The 15,249-nt window shown below is 32.5% G+C and overlaps 1 protein-coding gene across 2 annotated transcripts in view; it reads left to right on the forward strand.

The window, feature by feature from the left end:
* Positions 1 to 15,249, forward strand: part of LOC136979047 (carnitine O-palmitoyltransferase 1, liver isoform-like) — a 118,094-nt gene that overhangs the window by 79,906 nt on the left and 22,939 nt on the right. For both annotated transcript variants that reach the window (XM_067274940.1, XM_067274941.1), the window contains 2 exons: positions 643 to 728; positions 12,750 to 12,854. In XM_067274940.1, coding sequence (XP_067131041.1) covers positions 643 to 728; positions 12,750 to 12,854 — 191 coding nt within the window. The remainder of the gene's footprint in view (positions 1 to 642; positions 729 to 12,749; positions 12,855 to 15,249) is intronic.

The raw sequence follows: 15,249 nt of genomic DNA on the forward strand, positions 1-15,249 counted from the left end.
GCTCTTTTTATGTGCGATTTTTATTTGTGCGATTTTTTTAATGCGAATTTTTAATTTGTGCGGTATAGTTGGCGACTAGTCTCGTGCGATTCGTCATGTCTCACGTTGACTTATTATAGCTAAATAAACTTATTATAGCATAAATGCACTTATTATAGTAATATTATTGCATGAATATGTGAAAAATGAAATAATTTACTTTTTAAGTCAACAAAACACCACCTGGACAAAAATATGTAAAACAGACGATAGACCAGACGATGCAGTCAAGTGCTGACATCTGTTGTCAATAAATTCTATTTCGTACGGTTTTGAGTTATTTTCTATGTGAGACTTTTTTTATGCGGTCCCTGTTGACCGCATAAAAAAAATATTTTTTAATTGTGTTGCGAAAACTATTATTTACAGCCATTCGTGAAGTTTCGTGAGATTTTTTTTATGCGTTTTTTTTAATGCGGTCCCTATCCCCCGCATAAAAACAGGTTTGACTGTAATATGAAACAGTTTTAAAAGTTACAATGGTATTATCTGTTTATTAAACAACATTATTACTATTTTTTAAATTTATGAAATCAGCTTTAATTTATGTAATTGAATTATAAGAAATACTAAATTTATTTATCAAAATATTTTTTATTTTAGGAATTTAAAAATACTTTGGCTCCTAAACTACAAAATATATTAGTTATTAAATCATGGATTTCTCAAAATTATGTCAGTGACTGGTGGTAAGTGTTTATATTCTAAATAATTATAAATGCTGCAGTTATCTTCTTTAGTTGGATAGCCAGATTTTATGACAACTATAAAAGAAATATAAAAGTATTATATTGAGAAAATATCAATTGAGATGTAAACTGTATATTAAATTATAAATTACCAGTGGCGTGCTGTCATTGGAAGCGATGGAAGTGCTGCTTCCACCTTCCAATGACCTTCCCTTGTATTTTATAAAATATAAATTTGCATATTTTAATGTACTTTTAATTAATTAAAATTAATATTTTATTATAACTGCATTATGTATCTTTTACAAATTTTTATACTACATGTGAAAAAAAACGATAAGATTGCTATTGTATATTCGAATAATTCGGTGGCGGAAGGAGTGTCGAAACCGGGTCAGTGTCCAATCAGCCAGATTATATAGGCATTGGCACATGCGGTTTACAGAGCACCAACCTCACCCGGTTTAGCTGGTAGAAGCGACACACGCATAAAGCATCCAATTTTATATCCCTGAGCGGTTCTGGGCTGTTAGCTGCCTGCTAGATATTTGGCCACCCTCGCCCGATTACAGTAGAGAGTCGTTAATCGGAACACTGGTAATCGGAATCGCCGGTAATCGGCACGATTTTCAGTCGGACTGTGTTGTGCTGAATCGAACGTTTTTGATACTAAATTTACTTCTAAAGTATAATTTTCATGTTTTTATATTCTTCAATATATTTATTTTGTTTGTACAAAATGCAGAAATAATTTTTAACGATACGATAGCCTCGATTATTATTATAAAAATTTTCGTTAGGCTTAAAATTGACGAAAATTCAACATGAAGCGACATGCAACAGAGAAAAATTCAACACGAAGCGACACGCAATGGAGAAAAATTTGAACATCGGACAGGTTAATATATTTATTCGTACATAATGGGTATTCAGAACAAATGACTAATCGGAAAACCCCAGTCCCCAATTGATTCCGATTTTCGACTCTATATTGTATGTGAATTATGAGTAGACTAGATCAACGGCAGGTAACCCCTGGCCCACGGGCCAGCTACAGCTCGTGAAAAGTTTCTATCCGGCCTGCGAGATCTTTAATAGATTATTAAATTGGAAAAATAACTAATTAATAGTTATTTTTCCAATTCTTTGTAATTTTTGAAAACGATAAGAGAAATAAATGTAGTAATTAACTTATTTATTTATTTATTTCATTTTTGCAGACTAAAAAAATTACAAGTCACAAGAAGGCGTCAATTAACTACTACGGCCCGCGGAAAATCGTAAAATTTATTCTGGCCCATGTTACAAAAAAGGTTGCCCACCCTAGACTAGATTTATAACTTAACCCAACCGATAGGAGTTTACTGGCATGTTTTTATGATTGTTCTGTGTAGTTGACAGGAGTTAAAAAAAAACTCCATTAAAATATTTGATATATTTATTCTCCGCTTATTCTGCTTTCCCATCTTATATTACTTACAGATTTCAATGTTAAACCAGTGATATTACGATTTAGTATGTTCCATGTGTAAGGGGATGGAGAAAAAACGTGTACAATTCTAGTACAGTGTTAAAAAAAATTAACTGTTACTTTGGCAGCATCATTTACAACCAAATTTAATGAATGAGACATACAATGGTACAAAAAAAAAAAGCTCTAGAATTTATTTTCCTTAAATTTATGATTTATATATCCGTTGTCATAAAAATTTGTCTTTCCAATGTTTTCCCAAGACTACAGATATTCAGGTACAAAGTAACTGGTTTCGACTTATTTCTACTAAGAAGTAGTTAAATAGTTAAGAGATTAGGGAATGGGGGCATAAATAAAACCCTGCTGAAAGAGCCAGAATTTTACTTAAACAAAAACTTAACTGAACCAATCCCTAGCTCAGTACAGTGGGGAAAACAGAACTGATTTCCATGTACACCTGGTATTAAAACGAATTAGTTAGAAAACAAATGACTATTAAGTTTAACATATTTACATCTATGGTGAGAAACATTTAAAATTTACAACAGCCCTGTGGCGTCCTTTGAGATATACTAGTGATGTGACAAAAGAGGCATTTGACATTGACCGGTATCGGCACCCTCGGGATTTGGCAGCCTGCGTGCATGCATGTGCCACACACTTACCAGGACGTCTCTGATTCCATTCATTAGCCAGTCATAGGGAGCTTTTTCACTAAGTGGATTGTTTTAAGATTTAAAGTAAAGAATATTTTGTTATTTTTATGTACGTTTCTTCACAAAGTTATATTTAATTATAAGTTTCTTTAAAAGTATATTCATATAATTGAAAAATTTTTTGTACTAGGTATGTATATTCATCACACATTTTGTTTTACCAAGTAAGTTTTTCTGATAATTTTAATTTTAGCCCTTATATCATGGCTAGTGATTCAAAAATTTATTTTTAAAATGTTTTGGCTCAAGACCATATAATGAAAAAGAAAACATTATTAAAAGAAAAATACCAATGCCTAAATTAAATATAAATATGTCAACAAAAAAATTTCGACATTTTGACGATAAAATTTATGACGAATGACGATTCTTTTGTAAAATTGAAACAATTTGGAAATCAAAATAGAATAGAATTTAACATTGGTAGTCAATATAAAATAAATATTGAAAATTATAACAAGATAATTAAGATTAATAGATATATCTAAATTAATAGATGTTATATGTTTTTTCTCAAAGCAAGAATTGGCATTTAGAGGGCATAGGAAATTTACTGAATCTAATAACGGAGGTAATTATATTGAACTTTCTTATTTATTAAGTACGTCAGATAATCTATTAAAAATACATTTAAAGAAGTATACGGTTTTTACTGGCTTATCGAACAAACGAATACGAATGGGCCCTGATGCGCAATTAATTGATTGCCCCTGTAAGTCGGCTTCTTACAGAAACACAGCTTCCCTATCATCAAATGTCATGGCCCGCCACTGTAAATTACTATATTTTGTTTATTGCATTAATATATTAACTTTTGTGAAACTTTTTTAAACCTATAAATTACTGAAATTTCCTGCATATCTCTTGGATTATGTGTTTAAAAGTCAATTTGAAAGCAGGTGCAGGTTGTCAGGATGAGATGTTCTAATTGGTTTAGATCTAGGCCTAGGTTATGTAAAGAGAAATTTATAGTTTAATATTAGAGTGAAAAAGATATAAACAACTCTATAAAACAATTCACATGTATGGATGAATTGGTCTGTCAACCTTTGACCTCATAACATTTGTTTGACACAAACAACAGATTTCTTTCGTCATATGATTAGTCCAAACTTTTGGTTGGTTAGAAAATTGATTGAAAAACAAGGAATGAGTACAATATAGAAAGGAAGAGACAAAAGAAAGGTCACAATTGGAATTTAATAGTTATGGAAATGATCATCAGTAGAGACAAGAAAGATTTTGATTAAAAGGGTGCTCTTTTTAAGCTTCACTAAAGGATAGGAAATATGACCTCCTTGCAATGAAACACTCTAAGGGACATTTTTCAGACATTCATCTTGACCATCATAAATACCTTTTCAGAATTATACAATTATGTATTTGTTCTTTTTGACAAATAAAATTTATTACATTTTTTTTTTTTCACTGCCACAGTTAGCAGGGTCACAGGAAAGTGTCAGAACCTGTAATCAAAATCAAAAGAACTACTGAAGACACAGGACAATGAATGACTGAAAATTTAGGATTAAACTGAAGAGATTATTCTTGGTGTAGAAACTTAATGTAAAAAATGGTCTGACAAAAACTTTGAAGTCAGATGTGAAAATGTTTACTAAGACAAGGATAACTGGTAAAGTAAGAGTTGTGTAACAGGATGGAGAGTTTACTGAGTTTGGTGTTATTACTAGTTTTTACCTCTAGCGCTTTCCACAAACTTATATCTGTTGTTGTCAGGCAAATAAAGACTTTTTAAAAGATCGAACAGAAATGTTCTGAGGAGAACAGAACACATATTATTCAAATTAAAATTTTCGATAAAACCGTTAAGAACAAGCCACTAATTTTTGAATGTGTTTCAATGTTATGCATGCAATGCTACATATGATGCGATGCAGCGCATGCATGGATGCAGAACTACGTTAGCAATTTGATGGTGGATGTGAATTGCTGTTTAACTGTTTATGCAGAGTGACCCATATATTGGGCAAGTCTAGAGTGGGAGTGTTGGATGCTTCTAAGGTTGTTGTGAAAAGGGACTCCCATATAAAGATGAGTTTTTGATTACTGCAACATTTGCGCATTGTTGTTTGGGCCCATAATGTTAGCTCCACCTGTTATAGGTCCAAACAACAATCTTGCTTTTTTTCTGAAAAATATAGTGTTATTAGTCAGACTGATTCCTGATGAAATTAGAAATTATGACAAATTAAAAGAGTTTGTGCTTGATGAACTTAAAAATTGTCTCTTGCAAAATATTAGAGTTCACAGCAGCAAAAAAATCAGAATGAAACATGGCTACAATTTGTGACCAAAATGGAAGATCTATTATGTTAATAGTAGAGAAGTTAAAATTTTGAATGATTCAGGGAATTATTGGTAGCAGACTTTTTTAAAACCAAATTGGAAGCAGACATTTGCTGTTATGTCTAACTTCAAGAAGGAAATAGAAGACTTTAATGCAAAAAATTTTTCAACATATTTAGTTGAAGCAAAAAGACAAAGCCAAATGATAGGTCAAATCCAGAAAAACGTTTGTTGGAAATTTCCTGCTTAGCCATTGTACCACATGGCCAAAAATCAGCCATCAGGCTAGAAAGTAAAGAAAAGTTGGATAAAACAAAGGTAAAATGTTACTGATGTGAAAATTAGGTCATTTGAAAAAGAATTGTTCAGAGAACAATGAGTATTTTTTTATTTGTGGTTTTAGGCCTTTTCCCTACTTAGAGAACACTAAAAGGCCAGAAGAAAAAGAGTATTGGATGATAGAGTAAGACAAAATAGACTAGCTTGGCTTGTTGTAAGCAAAGGCCTACAACAGATGATGATCAAGTAGTCACTCAAGTAGAAATAACACATGAATAGGGGCTAAACTGCTTCTCTCCTAAAGAGAGAGAGAGAGAGAGATTCTTTTACAATGCTACAGCAGAAAGTTTAGAACCATTATTAAGTCTGGTTCAGAAATAACAGTACTGAACAAAAAGTGAATACCAACATTGAAATCAGTTTACTAACATTACCTCTAAGTTTACAATCTGATAGACTAAATTGCATATCAACTTCACTTATTACATGTGTGGTTACAGATACAGTAATACCTCAGTTTTCGTTGATAATCCATCTGAAAACAATCGGCAAAATACGAAACCGATGAAAACCGAGGCAATTATTTCCATATGAATCAATGTAAATCCAATTAATTCGTTCTAGACACTTCGAAATACATATCAAAAACACATTTTACGGAAAATTAATATAGCGTTAAATACTAAAAGCAATAAGAAATTAACATAAAAGACTAATTAGCATTAAGATTAAAGATAAGATAATTAGCATTAAGATGAAAGCAACGGAATTGTTTGGCTAGACACGCAGGGTAATGTTTTGTCTTGTAGAAACTAGTTAGATTTGAGCTTCTAGCCTATATTGCCCCGTGGTAAAGTGTGATGTAATTGTCATGTAATGGTAGTTGTATGCGTTTATGATGGTCATATAGAGGGGAATAATGCCTTTTGGGAAATCCTTTTAAGGGTAACTGGTCCCTATTCAGGCATTACTTATGTGGAAAAAACCTGGAAAACTTCATGTGGCCAGCCCATCCTGGTGAAACGCGAACCCATGACCGAATTTCCAGTGTTCGGGGAATGGAACTGTTGACCAATGGTGGGTCATTGCGGGGTAATGTTCATACAACGAGAAATAAGCCACACTATGCCAGAAAACATGTGGGTTGCCCTTTGTTTTCACAAAATTAGCAACAAAGTCACTTGAGCACACTGATGAAATCCGAGGCAATCGATAAAAACTGAGACAAATTTTTCATGAAAAAATCGGCAAAACCAAAACTGACGATAACTGAAGTCAACAAAAACCGAGGTATTACTGTAGATTAAATAATAGTATGAATGTCTTACTTATAACCATAGGTTACCAGACAATATTAATTTAAAAGTGGGCAGGTGTTTAAAATTAAAAATGATGATAAAAGTGTCAGCTTGTGCAGGGAAAGTACCTAGAGAAAGAAATAAATTGGGACTCTGTTCCCATACAGTTTCTTCACCATTACTGAAATTCTTGACAAAAGCTGAACTTCCCTCTTACATAAGGTGACCAGATTTTAACATTGGTGAAGTGGGACAAAATTGATGGGGGGAGTGGTTGTCTTGTTGAAAAAATTGTTCTAGAGCAACAAAATTTTATTATCAAAGAATGCAAAAATTGTATTGTATTATATTTTTTAAATTTCAACATATGTAAAATTTATAAATATAATAAATATATATACTATTATAAATTATATATACTGTTATAAATCTTTAAAAACTCTTTATTCTTTTGCATATTTCTCAGTTGTGAATTTTTTTAGTAGATTGCTGTGGTTGTTTAAAATGTCATGACATTTTTTGCAAGAATTTGTTATATTATATTTCATGCCTAATATGGCTTTCGAAATCTCAACACTTAATTGTGATTTATCAGATGTCCACACTTTATTTATGGTAGAAAAAACACATTCAGTAGTGGCATTAGTTCCTGATAAGGACAGTGCTTATTCCACAGTTTTTAATGCATTATTGTATAGAACATAGTTTGTTTCAAAATGATGAAATATTTCTAACTATCTGTTCACTGTTGAGATTTTTGCTGATGCCCAAGATTTAACATTTTCCGTATCAATATAATTTTTAATAGTGATACCTCATTAAAAAGATAATTTTCAGAAATATAAATATGCATACCTTTCCAATTGTATTCTTGTTTTAATATAACCTGATTAAAATGTTCAATGTCACTGTAATGCACTGTCCACTCTTCTAAATAATCTAAGCAGTTACTATAGAACTTTTTGACCTGATTTATGAAATCTGCATGATTTATTGCACCTTGTTCTTCTAACTGACTTATACTATTACGGATGGTTAATGGAAGAAAATTATTTTCTCACTGCTTTTGCCAATTAAATTTAAAATTTTTAAATTTTGATTTCTACTTCAATTACCGAAATTTTGTCACCTTCAATAAATTTTACAGCATTTTAAAAAAGAGCTGCTGATTGTGTACAAACTGCTCTGCAACACATGCTGCTCTGTTGTGGCAGCTGCGTGCCCCAAACTGTTTTCTGTTGGTCTTTGCCACAAACACAAAGGGGTTTTTGTTGGTGCAGCATTCTTTATTTTTGATGCTCATGCACACCTTGGTACTGATATATGTGATACAAAATGATCTTTATGAATCTTAAACATAAGACATAAGTTTATGACACATAATTGACAAAACTTAATCTTTCCAAAACTCGGGACTTTTTTAAAATTCCACAGGACGTGGGACAAATTGTTAAAAATCGGGACTGTCCAGCCAAAAGCACGATGTCTGGTCACCTTACTCTTATAATACTTTTTGTAATTTCATAATTGATATTTCTGCTTGAAAGTTTTACTGTTCTAATAAAAATATTTGCAGCATTTTTAATGTTTTTTTTATTAAAATATTAATCTGATTAATGTAATATATTAGAATTGATGTGATTGTTACTATGTATATAACAATACATATTGTGTTTAGAAGATAAATATTATTATATGCTTCTATTTTTTTAATATAAAAATTACTTTAAAAAAGTTAGAAAAATTATTAACTTCTACGAACTTAACTTCATTTTTAATAGTCAAAATAAATAAATTTTTAGTTAGCAAAATATTTAAGTGTATATTAAGAACTGGAAGGAAATAACAAGAACTAGACTCTGAAAATACCTTCAAATTCCAGCAAAGAAACTTTTGTTGTTGATAAAACTGATGTTTTTAATCATATTAAAAAGTTGTCTTCAGGTTAAAAAGACATTCAAATTTACAAACAGCATTAGAACATGCATTTTAAATATAATGGAACATCTGATTGGGTTACTTACAGGCATCGTTACACATATGTATATCACTTGATTGATTCAGTTGAGATGTATTTATTTTATTGAATCTTGTATATTGATATCAAAGCATTTGTTATAGATTCAAAGTCCTTTTAATTAATAGCCTTGGACTTGAGGGAAAATATTCTTTACTGGAATTTGAATATGGTTTCAGAATAGTTATTGTGATTTAAATATACAATGGTACCTCAGTACTCTAACTTAATTTGTCCCAGAAGTCTATTTGAGTACCAAACAAATTTTTCCCATAAGGAATTAGGTAAATTAGATTAATCTATTCCAGACTCCCAAGAATAATACACTTATAAAAGCATTTTAACTAGAATTTAACAAGAAGTTTACAAGCCTAGCATGCATAAATCATAAAAAAAACAAAAGATACCCATATGCAATAGAGTAGCAAAATATGTCTGTTATGTTTATTGGGTTGAACAGAAAGTTTTTGTGTATTATTAACAGCTGTCTTTACTTAACATAGATATGTGATTTAATTATAACAACCATATAATAATAATTATATTATTATTATATGGTTGTTAATAATATAATTATTATTATATGGTTGTGGAATTTAACATGTTATTGCTAATGCAAGATTGTATTCTTTATTTAGAAGCTTATTTTTAAAATTTTTTACTTCACGTTTTCTTTGAATAAAATCAAGCTGAAATGTCTTCAGATAAAAAACATATCAGACATATTATGCTTTGAGTTTTGGGAAGGATATAACACCATACAAACAGTAAATAAAAATTGTAATGTGTATGGGGAAGATACTTCTAAATTTCAAATGTGTCAAATGTGTTTTAAAAGTTCCATTTAGGAAATTTTGGGCTAAGGAATACACAATGGAAAGGTTTTCAAAAGCCATCAATGAAGAAAAATTTCAGGAAGAAATTTGTTAAAAATCAATGAATAACAACTTGTGAACTTGGGACAAATCTTAATGTGTCACTGACATGTATTGTTGAAACACTTTGACTTGAAATGGTTGCAAAACATGATGATTGTGTTCTGCATGCATTAAATGAAAAAAAACTGAATTGGATTGAGTATAATTTTGTCTGACAAAGATAGGCAGCCATAAGGTTTCATTTTAATTTTAAATTAATTATTCATTTTTATCATAGAAGATTTTTTTTACAGATGACAAAATTAAAATGGGAAAATTTGTTATTAACTGAAAATTTGTTTTAGTGGGTTGTGATTGATTGGTTGAGTACTGAGCAAATGGTCAAGAACCGAACAATTTTTTTTTCCCAAAAATGTGTTCAAATACTGAATTGTTTGAATTTAGAGCAGTTTGAGTACTGAGGTACCACTGTGATAAAATTTTAATCAATCTTATCTTTAAATTCAAAAGTAATCCAACAGTTAAGTTTTTATCTTTCAGAATTAAAATGAATAAATTCTGTATATGCTAACATGTAAGTTGACTCCAAGATTTATAGAATCAAAATTATGATTTAGACCTATGCTTATTATTTATGTCAACCTCTAAATATTGGACTAAGATAGGCTACTGGTAGGCCTTTCCACCTGTAAGCACTACAAAGAACTTTTTTATATCTATCATGAGTTTGGACTGGGTTGTGAGGACAATGCCTGATATACTTATGATTGACTATCCAAGAAAAATTCCTTGGGGTATTTGACTGCTTGTATTTGATCTCCATTTCTGTAGAACAGTAAGCTGACACCTTAACTACCTTGGCCTTATAGCCATTGCTACTGGCAAGTTAGAACTAAAATGTTTATATTGTATACAGTGACTTGTTGGCATGGTGGAAGCTTATAACAAGATCACTTTTGTTGAGACTGTTACGATCCTGATATACCTGGGTATACAGGGTACAAGGTTGGGAAACAGGCGATACAATATAAAGGAAAACAAAGGACTTCACACTTTCTCATTGAATGAGATATTAACAAAAATTTATTCCTGGACCCTACAGGCTTATTTATATACATACAAAATTCTAGATAACATGAACATAAATTTACAAACTATTCTATTACTTCTCTGTGGGTAACAAAAATTTTATAACACCACAAATTGAAAACTTTAACAAAACAGTCTTACATGTGTCCTTTTGTAGTTAATAAGGAATATCTACCCAATTCATACACGTGTCTTCAGGCAGGCCTTGGATGAAAGCGGATTGCTTCACACATTCAAACGGTTTCCAATCTCTCTTCTTATCGTACACGACGTTATCTGACAAGTTCAGTCCGAAGGCCAACAAAAAAAAAGTGTTGTCTCCAGTGAAGCTCCTCCCTTTTATACCATTGTTGACGTCATAACTTGCATACGTCAACTTTCACATAACCAATAAGAGATCTGCGAGGTTACACAAAAGATGAACTCCCGACACAAACAAAAACGGGCGCGAATGATTATACAAAAAATACAACCCGGGAAAAAAAAGTCTAACATCCATAATGCGGAGAGAAATACGGTTCCATTAAGTGATGGATCACTACAAGACACTAAATATATCATCTCTTCTTTCAGTGTATATATATATAAAATTCAACTCATGCAAAAAGATGCAGGGAAGAGAATATATTTATATAGGAAATGAAATATTTGTGATGGCTTTTTAGAGTTATAGTAAATAGTGCACAGAAATTGTAAGGTTTGGACTGGTGTAGGCTGGGCTTAAATATCCCACTTCACTGACACCAGTGTAAGGTCACCGACTGGTGGGGATCAGTTAATCCCGTGTCAGGATGAACCTAAGGGGCATTTGCATGTGGGTGTGGCGGAGGAGGCAAATGATGATGTTTATTGGATAACATATATGCTTACATCCACAATTGACAGTCCACTTCTCTATAGTCCTTTTGAGATGTGAGAACTTCGGCTTCGGTCGTAGCCCTGGGGCGGATGAGATGAGAGTGATGGGCGGACAAGATGAAGTCGCTGAGATGTTGAGGTGTCCTTGGCAGCGACACAACACTGATCACTGAGCACATCTTCTGATCCGAAGGAGACTTCTCTCCGACTTTGGAGATTCCGATTTTTATAGTTTTTTGCTCGCTATTCCAATTTCCGATTGGCCTCTCATCCCCTTTCCCATTTTCCGATTGGTCCTTTGTTTCTAGGCGAAACTCTGGATGACTCGGGTCATGGGAAAGGTCCGATTCGGGGTGTCCATCTGGCGCGTTTTCGATTATTGTGCTTGATTGTTGATAAATTTACAAGACTTGAACTCATAATTTAGTTTGTTAATTGCGATTTCTGTCATCTAGGAACTTTTATGATTCAAGCGCAATGTTTTTCTATCTATTAAAACTGTCCCCCTCTTCCAAAGTTGTCTTCTTAGATCGACTATTTATGAGCACTCGAGTCAGAATTAAAACTGTTGTCTTCTTAGATCGACTATTTATGAGCACTCGAGTCAGAATTTCACCTATTTATGAGCACTCGAGTCAGAATTTCACCTATTTATGAGCTTTTTGTGTCATAATTCTATTTATTTATGGGCTTTCGTGCCAGAATTCTACCCTTCCGTTTGACATAGACGGATCGTTTTTAACATGTGTTCCAACATTTGTTGTTTACGTTTTGCGTCGCGATGTCTAGATCAAGAGTTTTTTTTTCTCTCTCTCTCTTCCTCTCTCTTTCTATATAATCTATTGTTATGATTTAAACACAATAATTTTGTGATTTACATGATTTCAGACCCTGTCTGGAAACTCACAAAATTGTTGAGTGCAGTTAAACTCATTTACTGCTCTGTGGTAAAGTTTTACATTATATAAGCCAACTCTAGGTTTTGAATAAATTTTTTAGGTTTAAAATGTAGACTTATAAGCTGGCATATACAGTAATTTAAAGTTGTTAAGAGATTTAATTTATATATATATATATATATTTTATAACATTAATTTTTTTAAAGGGAAAAATATGCATATTTGAAAAGTCGAAGTCCTCTACCAAATAATAGCAATTATTATGTTTGTGATCAAAGTTATTGGACACCTGCTACGACTCAAATATCCAGGTAGATATTAAAATTATTTTAAATATAAAATCAGTTGTATTTTATATTAAAAAGTATATAGAATAAGTAAAAGTAAAAGTCTTCATTACAATTTAAACACATTAAAAATGATTAAAATAAAGGAATATATATACAGTACACTCTTACTAGTTCTGAACACTATGTAATCTAAACCAATGTTGATTTGTTTTACTGCTAAATGCTTCAGTCAAAACAAAAAGTAATATACAATTATTTTTTCAAACATGACCAATTTGTAAAATAATATTAGATCTGTCACATATTTTAATAAATATATATTCCACATATAAATCCCAGTAAGAAGACCATTTGGTGTTGAAATATAAGTCCTATAAGGGGATGTCCTCATCATTGCTATTCTTTTTCATCGTTGCACTGACCACACATCTTCACTCTAATAAAACTCCATTATGGTATCAACTTTAGCATAACTTATGGCCTTCACACAATTTAGGCAAACACCCCAATCTGCGACAAAATTTCGGAAGGGGAAAAGCACAGAATTATTCAAGCTGGCAGCATCAACCATCACCTCCAAATTTTTCTAGATCACCAGGTGTGCGATCACCTAGACCACCACCCGCAACATATTATAATCAAACACCCTTGTGGTAATACCACGGACCGAATCTCTTACCCCATGGGCGAGTAGACAGGGAAAAGCCCTTGCCTTTTGTCTAGCTATAGCAGGTATGGCCAGAATTTAATCAGTGCAATCTGTCTGTGTTGAGGAGACAGACCCTGATAGCACGTTTTCTGCACCCATCATATTTGTATTATATGGGTCATGCACCTTTTTATCAGGCACAGTATAGGTAGTTTGAACAAAAAAGAGGACCAAAATTGGGAACAAATGCTTTATTTTTTGGCATGTTATGGTCAGAATTGGCCAGAAGAGAGTTATGCGACCTGGTGAACACCAATTAGTGTGACCACCAGCAAATACCTAGCCTTACCCAGTCCAGAGGGAAGCTTTGAGCAAGCAGATTATCAAAGGGAAGGAAATCGAGCTAATTTGAAAGGGAATTGCGACAATAGAGTTATTTTGGTTAAAATTAGAGAACAACCACGTGACTGGGAACATTTAAAAGATAAAGCGCGCAATACAATCCCATTAGCGGGGATTGACAGATCAAAGAGTGAGGTTTCTCCACTCGAATTATCACCGTGCACTTTAGTCTGCGAAATAGAAAGCGAAAGAGCGTGACTTGCAATAGATATGCAGCCGTTACATTAGTATCTAGATATCTCTTCCAAGATTTACGCAAATTGCAGAAAGTGGAAACAAGCGCGTTAGATTTAATAAGTGTAATAGGTCACAAGATAGAAACAATTGGGAAATATAACATAAAATTTAAGATTGATAGGTTAGCATTTTTGTACGAATGTTATGTGATAGACCCTGAAATAACCAAACCAAATGAGGAGATTTTAGGAAGGGATATAATTGAGAAATATGATATAACCATATCCATTAAAAATGTGAAACTAATATTCCTGACAGGGGATGAAATAACCTTCTGGGGATTAGCGAGCTTGCACAACAATGTTGGTAATCCACAAAGATTAGAAACGAGGGATAGTAGACAGAAACAGAGGAAGCAATGCATTAGGTTTGTGGAAAATTCAATATGCTTAGACAATATTAGCAAAGATCAGAACAAGTTTAATAAATGCAACAAGTATAAAAGAAAGAAGAAAGGAAGCTACATGCAGATAAATAAACAGAGAAGTAGTTTAGAAACTCTAAACCAAAGATCAACAGGTAGAAAAAATAATAAGGAAGATGACACTTCAAGTGACGTCATGTTGTTGAATGATTGTGTAGTTCCCCGCAATTGGAAGTTGTTGTGGAAGGAAATATGAGAGAAATTGTTGACCAGGTAGACATGGTTGAACCTTGCACTTTGGATAGAGAAGGAGCGTTTATTGCAGGTGTCTTAGTGAAGACGCAACGTTGTGGCAAAATACCTATTAGAATTATGAATGTTTCGACTCAACCCATAAAATTAAATAGGGGAAAGTAAGATAGGCACCTTTTTTAAGGCAGAAGGGGAAACAAAGGAAAAGGCAAACAAAATAATGCCTGGCAACCTAAGGAAAGAGAGCTAACTAGAGCTCAGGTAGCAAATCTATTCGATTTAAGCAAAGTGGGGAAGGACAAGTTGACTCCTTTGCTGAACTTATTGTATAAATACAGACAGGTGTTTGCAAAGGATGTTTTCAATTTGCAAAGGATATTGCAATTTGATTGAGGATAAGATAGATACAGGCGATAGTCCTCTACTCTATCGAGCTTCGTATTGCATTCCATATGCACAGTGAGAAATTATGGACAAATTAATAGAGGGCATGATGGAAAGTGGGGTAGTTG

Source organism: Centruroides vittatus, unplaced genomic scaffold (genome assembly GCF_030686945.1).
Source record: "Centruroides vittatus isolate TY-2023 unplaced genomic scaffold, ASM3068694v2 contig_575, whole genome shotgun sequence".
Lineage (NCBI taxonomy): Eukaryota > Metazoa > Arthropoda > Arachnida > Scorpiones > Buthidae > Centruroides > Centruroides vittatus.